Source organism: Aulonocara sp. 'chitande type north' Nkhata Bay, linkage group LG18 (assembly GCF_057382095.1).
Source record: "Aulonocara sp. 'chitande type north' Nkhata Bay isolate Kocher_YH1m ecotype deep benthic linkage group LG18, A_spYH_male_GT1.1, whole genome shotgun sequence".
In the NCBI taxonomy this organism is placed as follows: Eukaryota; Metazoa; Chordata; class Actinopteri; order Cichliformes; family Cichlidae; genus Aulonocara; species Aulonocara sp. 'chitande type north' Nkhata Bay.
Window position 1 is genome coordinate 9327209 of NC_141361.1, and position 15029 is coordinate 9342237.

Below are 15029 nucleotides of genomic sequence, written 5' to 3' on the forward strand. Positions count from 1 at the left end.
ACAAAGAAGTGAGAGTTCAGGAGGCTAGCGGCAGAGACACAGCAGTTAAGAGGGCTGACCAGGAGGCTGGCAAAGAAAGACGGAGCAGATCTGGAGGCCGACCATGACCATAAAGATCCTCGGCTGACAAGACTAGAGACCGTTGTCAGTTTATACGTCAAGGACCTCCTCAATCACACTAACACTTCTTCTGTAGAGGAAATAGAGTCTGGGGATGAGGTATATGAGTCTGGGCACTGAGGCAGTCTTTGGTGGGAGGACCCCTAGGGAGGATTTTTATGAGAATCAGCACCCACAAGTCTGAGGCCATGTTCCTCAGCTGGAAAAAAGTGGAGCGCCCACTCCGAGTTAGGGATGAGTTGCTGACCCAGGTGAAAGAGTTTATGTATCTCAGGGTCTTGTTCACGTATCATGAGAGAGGGGATTCCTTTTTTGATTCCTTTTGTCTGTACATTCATGTCCTTGGTTTCGGTCATCTCTCCTGATCTTGTCATTCTATAGGAATGTATTTAGGTTTAATGAGAGTAAAAGAATATTTAAGCGTTAACATGAAGTGGAAACTTGAACATTTAAGTAGTTGTTCATGCTTTGAAACAGCTAGAAAGAAGAATTAAACTGTCTAATCCAGGGAATAATTGTATTAAACATAAAAAACCTTTAATTTAAATCCATCCATCTAGAATTTACAAGTTTAAGGCTTGGTAATTTAGTAACATCACGTAAGATCATGAGATGAAATCTATTGGGCCGAGCTAACTGCGGTAACGCGTTGACGCCATGCAGCCCCATGCAGCGGGTGACCCGCATTAACTCGCTAACGGAGATTTGCCGAGTTAATGCGGTTATGGCGTTAACGTGATTTTAACGAGACTAACGCTGACAGCACTAGAAAATCTAGAATAGAAAATGAAATTATCATGGTTTTGGTAAGAGAAATTAAAATTACCAAACTGCATGAAACTGAACATTAAAACAAAACGTTAAAGGGAAATTTTCATTTGTATTTTTTTCTTCCACACAGTCTTTTTGGATAGCAAGGATTGGAGTGTGTCAAGGTTAATATATCACATTTATCTATACCAGAGTTGCAAATGTTTAACCGAAAACCAAAGGCACATTCTGTTCTTCTACAAATCCTTACCATATCCAAATTCAAACGTTTGAACTATCGAGCCAAGCGACCCGCAGAAAATAACTGCTAAAGCACTTGCAGAGAAACTGGACAGACTGCAATGTGATAGAAAAGCTAAATTAAATAAAGCTAATCATCTACAAGAGAGTATATGAAAATAATATCTATATTGTAAGTACATCACTAGATATAGATAATAGTATCTATATCTATATGGTTCAAGCCTCAACTAATGATTCTGTTGCTTTGTGTAATGAAGCAAGAACTATTCATGGTTCTTTGATCTGTGTGTTACCAGATGATGAAAATGAAACGCATGAAACATGGTTTAAAGCAAAAACAATGTGTTATGATGAGTTTATTTATGAAGTGAGTGAATGGTTATCTGGTTGCGAACATTTGCATTTAAAATATTGGTGTTGATGATGGTGTTAATCCAGAGGACAGTGTTTCAAATGTGGCTGGTAAGCCTTCCATCATTAAAAGGTCAACTAGTGGTAAAATAAGGACGATCTGATTTCCTCGTGTCAGCATTGTTCCCACATCATCATAATTAATGTTGTTCCAGGTTCAACATTGCAAGTGACCAATCACCTTCTTGTGACGTAATTCCTTTGCGACTTCGAAATACCCGCCTTCGATTATTTCGAAATACAAGTGAAGAAGCGAAAAACCGCCGCCTGTCCGCCGAATTTGAAGTCAATTCGCCTGTCCGCCGAATTTGAAGTCAATTTAGGATACTTTCCTTTAATAAACGGTAAGCATTATACATATGTTCCTCACTTGGCTTGCTGTTTGTTTGCTAGCGATAGGCTACTTGACGACAGCATTAGCTAACCAGTGTTCTCTAGACCAGCGTTCCCCAACTTTTTGGGTGTTTCGTGGCCCGGGGGTTGGGTCAGGCAAAATTGCAGTAGCTTCCCTGATCATTTTACAAACATAAGTGAAGAGAATCTGGACTAAAAGGCCTAGACTTATGGTTGTGTGCTGAATCTATGAATCAAACTATCACCTGGAAACATAATTAACTGGTCCATAGCTGTGAAACTGGACATGAGTTCTTGATTCTATGGAGATTAACAGTAATCCAGAAATTTACAAATTTGTCCTGGTACATCGCGTAAATGTTGTCCCAGGGACATCGTGTAAATGTTGTCCCTGGGACATTGTGTAAATGTTGTCCCTGGGACATTGTGTAAATGTTGTCCCTGGGACATCATGTAGAATTTGCCCTGGGACATCGTGTAGATGTTGTCCCTGGGACATCGCGTAAATGTTGTCCCTGGGACATTGTGTAAATGTTGTCCCTGGGACATCATGTAGAATTTGCCCTGGGACATCGTGTAGATGTTGTCCCTGGGACATCGTGTAAATGTTGTCCCTGGGACATCGTGTAAATGTTGTCCCTGGGACATCGTGTAGATGTTGTCCCTGGGACATCGTGTGATAGCTTGTAAATAATGGAATGAAAATTATTGATTGTTATTAACTTGTGAAAAAGAAGTGTAACAAATCCACATGTTATGTTCTTACACCCTTACAGAAACTGTGACTCCTTCACAATGTCAGGTAAATGTCAACTCATGTTGAATAATCAACCAATCAATCCTTTTATTATCACATGCAATGTTACACGTACAACTGCAATGAAAATTTCACCCCCTTCTGACCATACATATATTGCTTAAACATCACATTGGGAAGACAGGTCGGAAACAGTTAGGAAGGTCAGAAAACAATTTAATTAATAGATGAGGAGGAGAAAAAAGAACTACAACCAGACAAAGCTCCTAGAAGACTGAAATGGATGATGGTTGCAGCATGCAAAAAGAAAATGATATCTGTTGACTACAGCATATGCTTTCTCACAGATTACCTTGTGGGAGTAGCTGGACCAAACTCTATTGGTATTTCAAGTTTGAAATCCCTGTTTGACCAGACTAACATTTCAGATGAGGTACCTCTTGACATAAAAATCCTTTTATGTTGTCATAAAACTAATGTTAAATTCTGCTTTAAATACACTTTATTGTACAATTTACTTAATGAATCGTATTCCTTAGTTCTGTTTTTATTTATATGTATTTATTTATTTGTTTTATAAGGTAATAGATGGCCTAATCTATTTGCAGTGTGAGGTATGTTGAAAAGCTTGTTTGATCATAATGACATAGCATGTTTACGTTTTTTGTAATGTATTTGAAAACATAGGTGTATTTATGTTATTTTTATAGAATTTCCCTCACATTTATCCAATACCAAGCCAAATCACTGGAAAAATTTTGGATGGGTCCACAAGAGCACAAAGTGCATACTTTTTGAAGGTATGACTTGGACTGTGGTAACTATGTTCTTATCACAAAGGGTTTATAAGTTGCCACTATAAACAAACAGCATTTTCCAAAATTGAAGCCTTGTCAGAAGAACCTGAAAAATACCTTTCTGAAACCTTTTCTGTGTAAAGACTTGTTCAAAAGCAATGCACACAGATTAAAACATTTCTGTCTTGGCCAACTGATAAAGAACACCAAAAATTGAGTGGTGCGTGTTGAGTCTGTGGTCTTGATTTGTTTTGTACACACTATAGAAATTAATTAATGTAAACCAAAAATGACACTTTCTATATGTTTGTGTATCTGCAGAATTAATTACAAGTCTCACCTGACAAGCTTTTGCAGTTTTGCAGTGTCATTCTTGACAGAAAAACATACTTGTCACATTATTTTTATTTCCAGAAAAACATCTTTCAGATGTATGAGAAATTGATTGGAGCCTGTCTGGAAAACGGCAGCCACTGGACCTTGTTTGTAAGTTGCACAGATTTTGCACTCTCTCTAGTGCATGATACTTTTCAGTGTCCCTCATTAGGAAAGCTCAAGGCCCAAGCCTACCATATCCATCTTTTTACAAAACAGTTTTGTGACATACCCAAGAGGACCATAGTCTATATGAATTCATTTGGCGAGTCGGAGGTCAGAAAAAGTGCGGTGTTGAAAAACTGGAGGTAATTAATTAACATATTTAACATAACATATTTAATTTAATTGAAATCATTACCGAACGTGGTTATTGATTTCTCTATATGCTTTTTATTTGTAATAACTGCGATCTCTCAGCTCATTTGCTTCAGCAAGAGGCTGCGCTGGAGAGTGGACCTTGTCACATGTGAGCCACCCACATCAACAGGATGGGAACTCATGTGGAGTGCATGTCATAATGGTACTGAAAACTATAGCTTTAACCTATATAAGCAATGTTTACATTTTTGCCTAGTCAGTTTTTAAAGCCTTAGAGGCAGGATGGTAAAATCTCAATTTTTTTTGTAGATTGAACCATTTCAGCAGTAATGCTTTGCTTTGGTTGCTCTGTTTTTTTTTTTTTTCTCGGGGGGGGGGGGGGTTAAAAACAAACAAACATTTCTTTGTTAATCTAATTCTTTTTGTTCTTTTTTTTTTTTTTCTTCTTCGTCAATTATTAGTTTGCCCAATCTCTCATTGACGGTAAAACACAAGTGGAGGAGTACAACACTGAAATCACAAAGCTCAGGTCCCGACTTTGCCACTACTTATTTTCCTCAATAGGTAAAGATAAAATGAGCTGCCTTCTTTTTCTCTAACATTGGAAAATGTAACTTGTACTTAAACAAATTATATTTTGCAGATCGAACTAGGAAGTGCAGTCAGTGCTGGTGTGTGATTGCAGCCAAAGACCGGGTACACTATGACATGTCCTTAGCCATATAGATTGTTTATTTAATGGACTTTGTTCATTTGTTTTTTGTTTGTTTATTTCTTCTTCTTTTTTTTTTTTTTTTAAATTCACAGGTGCAGTGCCAGAAATGTGGTGCATACAAGCACATGCGTTGTTCAAAGTCTGTTTGTGGCATCTGTATCTTCTGTGAGAGTAAGTCACAATATAACTAAACAATGTCCAAAAATGTTTAAAGTGAATTTTTTTTTCGTAATTTTGCCTTTGCACACCAGGACTGTGTAATTAAAGTGGACGTTTCAAGATCCAGTTTTTACACAAAACTATTTTAGACATAACTGTGTCGTATTGTGGGGATTTCTCTTCACAATTAAATTGATATAGTGCTGTTTATATCATTCTTCTTTATGTAACAGCACAGTGCAGCACAGCAGAGGGAAAGGAGTTGTGCAGCATAGTGGGTGGCTATACAGGAGGAGCAATAGAAGTAGCCAGTGAAGAATGTCATCAGGGAAAGCATCAGGCAGCGAATGACAAAGGAAAAGTTCCTAAGGGAGAGAACATCTGCAGCAAATCGACAAGTAACAGTGAGATAGGAAGACTGACAGTCAGAGATGAAGGTACACAGACTGAAGACAAAGAAAAAGAAGCAGAAGTATACGGCACAAGTCTGAGTACAGATAATGCTGCTGCTGATGATGTTGACAGGATCGATGCAGATACAGAATTCCAAACTGATTCAGAAGGAACTAGTACAGTTTACAGAGTGCATGGTCGCTTATCTGTACCAAGCTCAAAAAAGAAAACCTACACAATAACAGAAGACGAGATCAAGCGCAGAATCAACGCAGAGAACATGTCAGTTCATGTTTTCAGAGGTTTGATTGGGGTAGATATACATTTCGTGATTTTGATGTCACCTGAAATAAATCCGGGTTACTCGTATCAATGAAGTGACAATGTGGCTGGAAATTGTGCATTTGCTGCAACATATACACAATTACACCATGTAAACAAAAGCATTTAACTTTGTGCGCATGTGTGTGTCTCTCTCTGCTCTTTTGGTGTTTGCACTTTTTCTTTTTTAGGGCCGTAAAGCCAAACTGCCCGCAATGATTCTTGACAGGCCTAAGAAGGCCAAAACTAAAGTAACGGTGTTTAGTGTTCTGAGTGAAGAGGAGGCTGGGGAGCTAGCCCTCGGGTTTGCCGGAAGATTGGCCTGCGATGTCACAACAGACATGGTCTGTAAAGGCATCGACCATTCAAGTGCTGATATGACAAAGTAAGTTAGTAAAACAATATGAAAGTTGTATCTTTTTTGGTATTATTTGTCATTTCCCCGTATTTGGGTTATTGGTGTAACATTGTTAATCTTACTTTCTAATAACAGACAGACTCTTCTCAAAATCCAACACAATCTTAAACATGAGCTGACTGATTCCTCAACCTTCAGTTTGCTGACACACACCTTTGGCCCCGCTGCACTGGATTCTGTCATTTCATTCCTGTGTGAAAAACTTGATCTTGTCTCTTAAATAATGAAACCTTTTGTGACTTTTGTTTGTTCTGTAAATCAGAATCTTGAAAATTGTTCATTGTTGTTCTAAGTTTGTGTTAACTATTTGGCAAAAATGATTGGTTCCTAATCCAAACAGCATAATGACTGTTCTAACACATATCTTAAAAATGCTACAAAGAAAGAAAATTATCACATATGTTTCAATATGAATGTAATTGTGTCACACTCGGTTTGTAGTAGCTTTCCTGTTTTATTTTGAGTTTTGGTATGTTTACACTGTTATTTTTATTTCCCGTGTGTTCGTCTTCCCTTATTAGTTTTACTGTATTTAATTAGTCTGATTTAATAACTTATAATTATTTACTTTCCAGTGTGTATATATGCTCCTCGTTTGGATTATTGTTTGTTTGAGTTCTGCCTGTCTTTTCTATTAAAGATTTGGACTTTTGGACTATTAGTGGACCTCGTAGGTTTTTATTCTGTTCAATTGGTAATTGACTGGGTTTAATTTAGTGGCCTGGAAAACAGGCCAGAGGGGTCTGGTCATTTTAACCCCCTAAGACCCGAAATCTTCCATGGCATGCATTTTTAATTTCTCTTTGATATTTGGGCCGATTGGAACCCGATGAATGTAAAAAGAAAGAATTACCAGGTTTTGGTTTTTTTTACCTAATTTTTGTTTCTGAGAAAAATGAGAGCCACATATGAGGACATTAATTTGAAATTTCGATAGAACAGTTGCAGTATAATGTCCTCATAACTGTATATCAGGCACTTGTTGATCAAGATTTAGTATTTTGGTCTAAATAACCCAAAATGTGATGTCCACATGTGTGGACGCCAGGCTGGAGTAAAGTGTTAGAGCTATTTATACCTATGTAAACTTTGATCTGTGTGTTACCAGATGATGAAAATGAAAAGCATGAAACATGGTTTAAAGCAAAAACAATGTGTTATGATGAGTTTATTTATGAAGTGAGTGAATGGTTATCTGGTTGCGAACATTTGCATTTAAAATATTGGTGTTGATGATGGTGTTAATCCAGAGGACAGTGTTTCAAATGTGGCTGGTAAGCCTTCCATCATTAAAAGGTCAACTAGTGGTAAAATAAGGACGATCTGATTTCCTCGTGTCAGCATTGTTCCCACATCATCATAATTAATGTTGTTCCAGGTTCAACATTGCAAGTGACCAATCACCTTCTTGTGACGTAATTCCTTTGCGACTTCGAAATACCCGCCTTCGATTATTTCGAAATACAAGTGAAGAAGCGAAAAACCGCCGCCTGTCCGCCGAATTTGAAGTCAATTCGCCTGTCCGCCGAATTTGAAGTCAATTTAGGATACTTTCCTTTAATAAACGGTAAGCATTATACATATGTTCCTCACTTGGCTTGCTGTTTGTTTGCTAGCGATAGGCTACTTGACGACAGCATTAGCTAACCAGTGTTCTCTAGACCAGCGTTCCCCAACTTTTTGGGTGTTTCGTGGCCCGGGGGTTGGGTCAGGCAAAATTGCAGTAGCTTCCCTGATCATTTTACAAACATAAGTGAAGAGAATCTGGACTAAAAGGCCTAGACTTATGGTTGTGTGCTGAATCTATGAATCAAACTATCACCTGGAAACATAATTAACTGGTCCATAGCTGTGAAACTGGACATGAGTTCTTGATTCTATGGAGATTAACAGTAATCCAGAAATTTACAAATTTGTCCTGGTACATCGCGTAAATGTTGTCCCAGGGACATCGCGTAAATGTTGTCCCTGGGACATCGCGTAAATGTTGTCCCTGGGACATCGCGTAAATGTTGTCCCTGGGACATCATGTAGAAGTTGCCCTGGGACATCGTGTAGATGTTGTCCCTGGGACATCATGTTAAAGTTGCCAGAGACATACCATATGAAAGTTTAGCTTCTTTTAGCCCCTGTTTGTTTTATATTATTTTATATATATATTTTTTTAATATTATATTTAATATTTACATTGTATTGCAAAAAACCCCAAAACAAGTTAAAATGAATTAATGAATATTGACTAATTAAACCTTCGCTATTTTTCCACCAGAAATGGACGACATAATTAGAAGAAGTGTTCTGAATGACGAAAAAAAAAGAACTGGAAAAGACACACAACTTTGTGTGCATGTGTCACAATGCCAGGAGGACCCATTCAGTGTTGTGTTAGAAAAATTGAACTCATTAACCCTTCATGGACATTATAAATGTTTAAATGTTGCCTCAGGTAAAGACAGGAAAAGAGACTATTACAAATTCAACTGCATCAGAGCTGGGGAAAAAAGTCGAAACAGCTACAGAGCAGTGGGCTGTAAGGCCTATGTTTCATTTAAAGTACTCAAATGTTGGAAAGACCACACAGTCATCGTGCAGCGTACATATGATAAGCATGATGGGCATGATCCTTCGGACCCAAAAGACGCACATTTCAACAATATTTCCAGTGATTTGAGGAGGAAGATTGAGGAACTGCTTTCCCTTGGAACTAAGCCAGCCATCATACTAACCGAATGTCATAAATGGGCCAAAGAACATGGACACAGAGATCTTCACAACAGAGAGCATTTTGTCACACCACGTGACATTGACAGTGTTAGAACCTGCATGATGAGGAAGAAGCACTTTAACTGTGGAGACAGTCAATGTGTACATACCTTACTTAATGGAAAACATCAAGAACATGTTCTCTTCTATCAACCATACACATCTGACCAAGAACTAATGATTATTTTGCAGACACCTGTAATGAAAAAACAGTTAGTATTTGTTGACACCACGCACTGCGTTAACCAGTATTCATTTCCCTTATTCACACTTGTTGTAAGAGATGATCATGGGCATGGAGTCCCTGGCCCTGTGCTTCGTACGTCGCTTACTACATCCAAGATCAAATGAAACATCCAAGACCAAATCATCGCGCTAACTCTGAGCTCGCTATTCCGGTTCCCCGAACACACCTGTTGTTGACGATTAGTATAGCTGGATGAAGTAATGTGAGATCACTGGGTGGCCCAACAGGGGCTATGCATCGATAGTAGAAACATTGATCGGCAACCCTTTGATTGGTCGGCGAAAATGTCGAAGGAGCGCGCTCGGTATTTTTCGGCAGCAGAGCAAGAACTCTTGAGTGAGGGATTTCAGGAGTTTCAGAGTTTAATTAAAACGCAAGGGAACACTGCAAAGGCTGCAAAAGCAAGGAGAGAGGGCTGGCAGAAAGTTGCTGACAAATCAAACTCGTAAGTAATTTAATAATAATAATAATAACAATAATAATGGAGTGGATTTATATAGCGCTTTTCAAGGCACCCAAAGCGCTTTACAATGCCACTATTCATTCACTCTCACATTCACACACTGGTGGAGGCAGCTACGGTTGTAGCCACAGCTGCCCTGGGGCAGACTGACAGAAGCCAGGCTGCCATATTGCGCCATCGGCCCCTCTGGCCAACATCAGTAGGCGGTAGGGTAGATTTATCATATCACACCATATTATCCAATATTATATTACATTATATTATATTATAATATGTTATATTATATCCCCTTTCACATTAGAGCCACAACAGGACCCACTAGAACATGGGAACAAGTAAAAGTGAAATATAAGAATATTCTACAGAATGGTAATATTTATCACTTATATTGCTTGTCGTCTCTTGGAAAGAGACCCTGGAATACTCTGTTTGTTTGTTCATAACAGCAACCAAGAAAAGGGCAGAGCAAAAAAAAAAAGACAGGTGGTGGTCCTGCACCCCCTCGTCAACAAGTTGGTTAAGTGAATAATACCCTCACGGGAAAATCGATATCTCTCTATGAGCACACTGTCGCGCTGAGCTAAAGGATCCTGTCTGTCCCGCAATATACGCTGAATTCTGAGGACTATCCTTATCAATCTTGCACCTTCCGCAATGGGTTGCTCGCGTAAACGGACAGGATATGACTGCGACAGACTTCCCAAATCCACCTTCGCTTTTATAGCCGTGGTCTCTCATCTTGATTACACGAAGTAATTTACAATTACTACTCTGAAATATGAATTACATCTGTAATAATCACATACATGTAATAGAATGTTAATAGTACATTTCCCTTTTTTAGGGAATGACCTGTATGTATCTGTGTGAAATCAATAAAAGGATCAAGTGCTGCATTATCTTTAGTTACATTGATGTTATTTATTTATGGTGAAACAGTGGTGGAATATCGCTGTTGCTTTCGTATGAATGACGCGGACATACCTGCGTGGCCGCGATCTAATCCTGTTTACATAAAGTAAACCTGCTCCCCAGCAGGTTTACGCTTACGGCTCTGTTGCTATGACAGCAAGTCCCGGATGGGCTTCGGGGAACCGAACGATCCAGGATCACGTGAAATCGTCAACAATCTCATCCAGCTAACTCACTTAGCGCGGTACGAAGAACAGGCCCCCTGTGGCCTATGCTATTGTCAGCAACGAAAGTCAGAAAACCCTGGAAACTGTTCTTGGAATAGTTTGTGAGCATTTCCCAACTTCCCCGAGGTAAATAATACATTGACAGCTATTAATTTTGAAATAATTCCTTTTCAAAAAAGTTATAACATGCCAGAATCTAATGCTATAGCTGCAGCATGGGCTGCAAAAAACTTTCCTTTCCAGTTGTTAAAGTTATTCCTATAGGCTGTATGCAGTATTTTATATATCTACTTGTGAGTTGAAATGTTTAATTTGGCATTGAAGTGGTGCTTTGAGATAGCAAAAACATTTTCATACTGTTTAATCTCATTTAGTGTTTTCTTTTTTTCTGTAGAGCATTTATGGTTGACAAAGACTTTGCGGAAATAAATGCTTTGCAGAAGGTTTTTCCAGAGTCAGCTATCCTTCTATGCTGGTACCATGTCTTGCAGGTAAACCACATTGTTTTCTTTTCACGTTGTCTAAGATGCACCTGAAACACATTTTTACAACAGGGTCCTGTTGTTATGATTTGCCTCATTGTGATATTCACCTACTCAGGTTAATGAATATAAAGGGATAAAATGTTGAGTGACTATGTCCATCCATTTAAGACCACAGTGCACTCATCTTCTGGTGGCTGCTTCCCAAAGCTCTTTTTGACATTTAAAAATATGTTTGCCTGGTTGATTTCTGCAATGCACAGGTCCTCTTGTCCAGTGAGTGACAAAGTTATTTTTGGACGTCAGCTTTCTTTTATGCTTTTTGTACAGCTGCTCCTCTGTCTCTCTCTCCAGATTAACTTTTTTTCTCTTACATTCACAGGCTGTTAATCGATGGCTTTCAAAATCAGAGTCCGGGGTCCATGGGCTTTCTAACACCCAAAAGAGAAATGAAATCATTTCTTTCTTTTGTAAGCTGAAAGCTTGCACATCTGTAAGTGTAATTTGTCTATTTCACATTTTGATTTCTTGATTACACTAAGAGCATAATAACTTTCAGTTGCTAAAAAAAGTTACAGAGAGATACAAAATAGATTTTTGAAACAATTTCTAAAACTGGCTTCTTATCTTGCTTATCAAAACAAGTACTTAAGCTGTGCAGAACATCATTGTGTCACCCACTGTGCAGTAGAACTTGTGAGTGGGATTCTTTCACAGACAGATGCTGAAACCAAATATGCTTATAGGTTTAGTGTTCCTTCTTAGCCATTGTAAGGGAAGAAATAATTGCTTCTTAATACAAAAACACGACATATTATTAATAACTTAAAATTCTTAATGTTATTCAATAAAAGGAAAAGGCCTTCAATACATAATATTAAAGATTTCAATAGGTCTGTTAAATGGATTGAAATATATTCTGTTGCATCCAATTCTCTTAGGAGGACGACTTTAAAGCCACATCAGCAGAGTTCTGCCAGACATTTAAGCAATACCCTTTGGTGTGCCAGTATTTTCAGAAGCACTGGGAAGGCATTGGCCACATGTGGTGTGACTACGGCCGTCGCTTCAGTCACGCTCGTTCTGAAACAAACAATGTGATTGAAAGGTATGATTTATTATTTTGACCTCATTCAATTGTATTGCTGAAAAAAAGATATTATGCTTTAATCCAAGAGGCTAAACTGAGTAGGTTCGTCATGTCATTGCCAGAACAGGTTTTAGGCAAATCCTTTAAATTCTAGCAGCGTTTTTTATGTTATCACAACAAAAAACAGAGTAGGTGGATTTGCCTAAATCAGCTAAACCGGCACAGAGCATTCCTTTATAAAAGACGTGTGCAATAGGTATTCCAATTTTTAAAAAAATAATACAGTCTTGATTAAAACTTTAAATTCCTTCAATTACAGTTACTAATCATTTCAAATAACTGTTTTTCAGATTTTTCCACCGCCTGAAATACCAGTTTTTATCTGGCTACAAGAATAGGCGTCTGGATGATCTGATTGAAGTGCTCCTAGGGAAGGCCGACGACTACTTCTCAGTCATAAAAACCCTGCAAGATGTGGGCCGCATGAAAAACAGGTTTGCTGACACCTTGTCTCAAGTTTCAGACTCTGCTTCAAGACTGATGGAAAGTGGTTGGGCTCTTAAAATTACAGTCAAGAACAGCCATGGAGTTAATGCATATCAAGTCCCATCTGAGTCAAGAGAAGACATGGTGTATGACGTCTGCCCTGTTGAGTCCTACTGCAACTGTACATATGGCTTACGAGGACTTCTTTGCAAGCATCTAGTGTTACTTGCAAAATTAGCAGAGGCTGACAATGACATCTATCCAAACATGGAAACAGACATTTCTACCTTGGCAAGAATTGCAGTGAAAGAAAGGCATTACTTTGTACACTGTGAGGACTTGAAAGTGATAAAAATGCCAAGTTTGTTTGGAAATCTGTGTTTTTTTGCATCGGCTGAAACACTTCAGTGCACTTGTTGTACGTTCTCTCACTATAACACATGTGCTTGCCTGAAGGTGGCTTGTAGCCATTTTAAAAAAATGAAAAACTCTCTGAAAAGTCCTCTATCAACTTTGAATGACACTCCTGTAGTTGAAAGCACAGACAAAAAATGCACAGAAGATGCAGTTGGAAAACTAAATGCTGTTTTAGACACAGTTAAACAGTGGGCATTCATTCCAGAGGGTATTACTCCAATGATAGATGAACTGCATACAAATGTCTTAAAAACAAAACAAGTAGGCAAAAGTATATGCCAGTACGAAATAAAGACGACAGAGAATGCACGCAAAATTAGGCCATTGTATTCTAGCAAGAAACGTTCGGCCAGCATCGACATTCCAACAGTCTGAAAATGAATGTGAACAGTCGATAACCACTGAAAGAGAGACATCCTCTGGAGAAAATGAAAACCTTTTGGAATACAAAACAAAAAAGAGAAGAGTTAAAGCTAAGTATATGCATAAGTAGACTTTTGTGTGACATTTCAAAGGGACTGCATCCATTACTTCTGTTTATTGAAACCTAAAGCTGAATAGCTGTCCTAACTTTCTGCCAAGGAACAGATGAAAAGAAATTGTTTGGTCTCTCAAGCAGTTGTTATTTATGTGTGTTATTCATTACTTTGGCTTGGTTGCTGTTTTTGATACAAATTCATCTGTGCCCATTGTAATATTTTCATATGTTACTATTTTTATATTGCTATGCATTATAAATAAAGGATTACTTATTACTATTAAAGGTCTGCATTTGTAATTGTTGGTATTATTTATAAAATATGCGCTCTTAAGTTTTTTGCTCCATAAAACGATACCTGTCACTTTTTGGACATAGAGTATCAGCTGTTGAGAATCCTGGCTCATACAAAATAGAAGTAAAAGGTTTCAACATCCAGCCTTTTTATGATTAAATACAAAGTGTAATAACAGAGTTATTGGGGTGTGATTTTGTTAATAGTTAGTCTTAAGTATAAGTTTAATAGTAATGAGTAAGAAAATATAGCCAGAATAATGGAATGAGACTAACACCTGACCTCACACTGAGATTTGGTATGAAGTGGCATGTTTGTGCTAATGCTGACATTGGGGCTCAGAGTTCCTCTGTGTGTATATATTTGTGAACGTTAACTTGGCTAATGTCCAAGGGTTTGACTGCTTTCCTGTTGGATTGTATCACAAAGAACAGGGATAAGAGCACCAGTGGCCGTGCACACCCTCATCTCTCTCCTTCACCCGATCATTAGTGTTGGAAACCGGCATTAGCTCAGAGTAGATTAGACTTCAGTATATGCAAGTGATTTGATTTTATGATTATTTGATTCAGTTTTTTCTGTGTTCAAGCTCAATTACTTTAATAAAATATGTTGAATTCAAACAAATAAATAAACAAATAAACTGTGGACATTACCCTTTTAAACCTTTCTGAAACAAGACAGGTAAAAACCAGTGTATAAAAGTTTACATAGGTATAAATAGCTCTAACACTTTACTCCAGCCTGGCGTCCACACATGTGGACATCACATTTTGGGTTATTTAGACCAAAATACTAAATCTTGATCAACAAGTGCCTGATATACAGTTATGAGGACATTATACTGCAACTGTTCTATCGAAATTTCAAATTAATGTCCTCATATGTGGCTCTCATTTTTCTCAGAAACAAAAATTAGGTAAAAAAAACCAAAACCTGGTAATTCTTTCTTTTTACATTCATCGGGTTCCAATCGGCCCAAATATCAAAGAGAAATTAAAAATGCATGCCATG

General features: G+C 38.0%; 2 protein-coding genes across 6 annotated transcripts; both read left to right on the forward strand.

The window, feature by feature from the left end:
• Window positions 1-1748: 1748 nt before the first annotated feature.
• LOC147307962 (uncharacterized) lies at window positions 1749-6816 on the forward strand. Of its 4 annotated transcripts, XM_086271016.1 has the most exons (14): window positions 1749-1889; window positions 2676-2701; window positions 3004-3089; window positions 3238-3270; window positions 3367-3456; window positions 3868-3939; window positions 4048-4136; window positions 4249-4351; window positions 4611-4713; window positions 4793-4845; window positions 4957-5035; window positions 5257-5729; window positions 5929-6122; window positions 6231-6816. In XM_086271016.1, exons 2-14 carry the CDS (start codon window positions 2695-2697, stop codon window positions 6373-6375), a joined length of 1527 nt encoding a protein of 508 aa, XP_086127142.1. In that variant the 5' UTR covers window positions 1749-1889; window positions 2676-2694; the 3' UTR covers window positions 6376-6816. The 4 variants fall into 4 exon arrangements, with proteins under 4 accessions (XP_086127142.1, XP_086127144.1, XP_086127143.1 ...); XM_086271018.1 differs by lacking the exon at window positions 3004-3089 and having other exon boundaries at window positions 1759-1889; XM_086271015.1 differs by lacking the exons at window positions 1749-1889; window positions 2676-2701 and having other exon boundaries at window positions 2759-3089.
• Window positions 6817-10695: 3879 nt separating this feature from the next.
• Window positions 10696-14009, forward strand: LOC147307963 (uncharacterized). Of its 2 annotated transcripts, none has more exons than XM_086271026.1 (5): window positions 10696-11060; window positions 11162-11258; window positions 11632-11742; window positions 12191-12357; window positions 12690-14009. In XM_086271026.1, exons 2-5 carry the CDS (start codon window positions 11169-11171, stop codon window positions 13615-13617), a joined length of 1296 nt encoding a protein of 431 aa, XP_086127152.1. In that variant the 5' UTR covers window positions 10696-11060; window positions 11162-11168; the 3' UTR covers window positions 13618-14009. The 2 variants fall into 2 exon arrangements, with proteins under 2 accessions (XP_086127152.1, XP_086127151.1); XM_086271025.1 differs by having other exon boundaries at window positions 10696-10893.
• Window positions 14010-15029: the final 1020 nt, after the last annotated feature.

Excerpts from the sequence above, each read along its gene's own strand:
- LOC147307962 (XM_086271015.1), top strand. The coding sequence starts at position 2,940 with ATGATGGTTGCAGCATGCAAAAAGAAAATGATATCTGTTGACTACAGC. Across the intron at positions 3,940-4,047 it reads GCAGCCACTGGACCTTGTTT|TTTTGTGACATACCCAAGAG; the intron begins GTAAGTTGCACA and ends TTTACAAAACAG. Across the intron at positions 4,846-4,956 it reads TGATTGCAGCCAAAGACCGG|GTGCAGTGCCAGAAATGTGG; the intron begins GTACACTATGAC and ends TTAAATTCACAG.
- LOC147307963 (XM_086271026.1), top strand. The coding sequence starts at position 11,169 with ATGGTTGACAAAGACTTTGCGGAAATAAATGCTTTGCAGAAGGTTTTT. Across the intron at positions 11,743-12,190 it reads AGCTGAAAGCTTGCACATCT|GAGGACGACTTTAAAGCCAC; the intron begins GTAAGTGTAATT and ends CAATTCTCTTAG. Across the intron at positions 12,358-12,689 it reads ACAAACAATGTGATTGAAAG|ATTTTTCCACCGCCTGAAAT; the intron begins GTATGATTTATT and ends ACTGTTTTTCAG.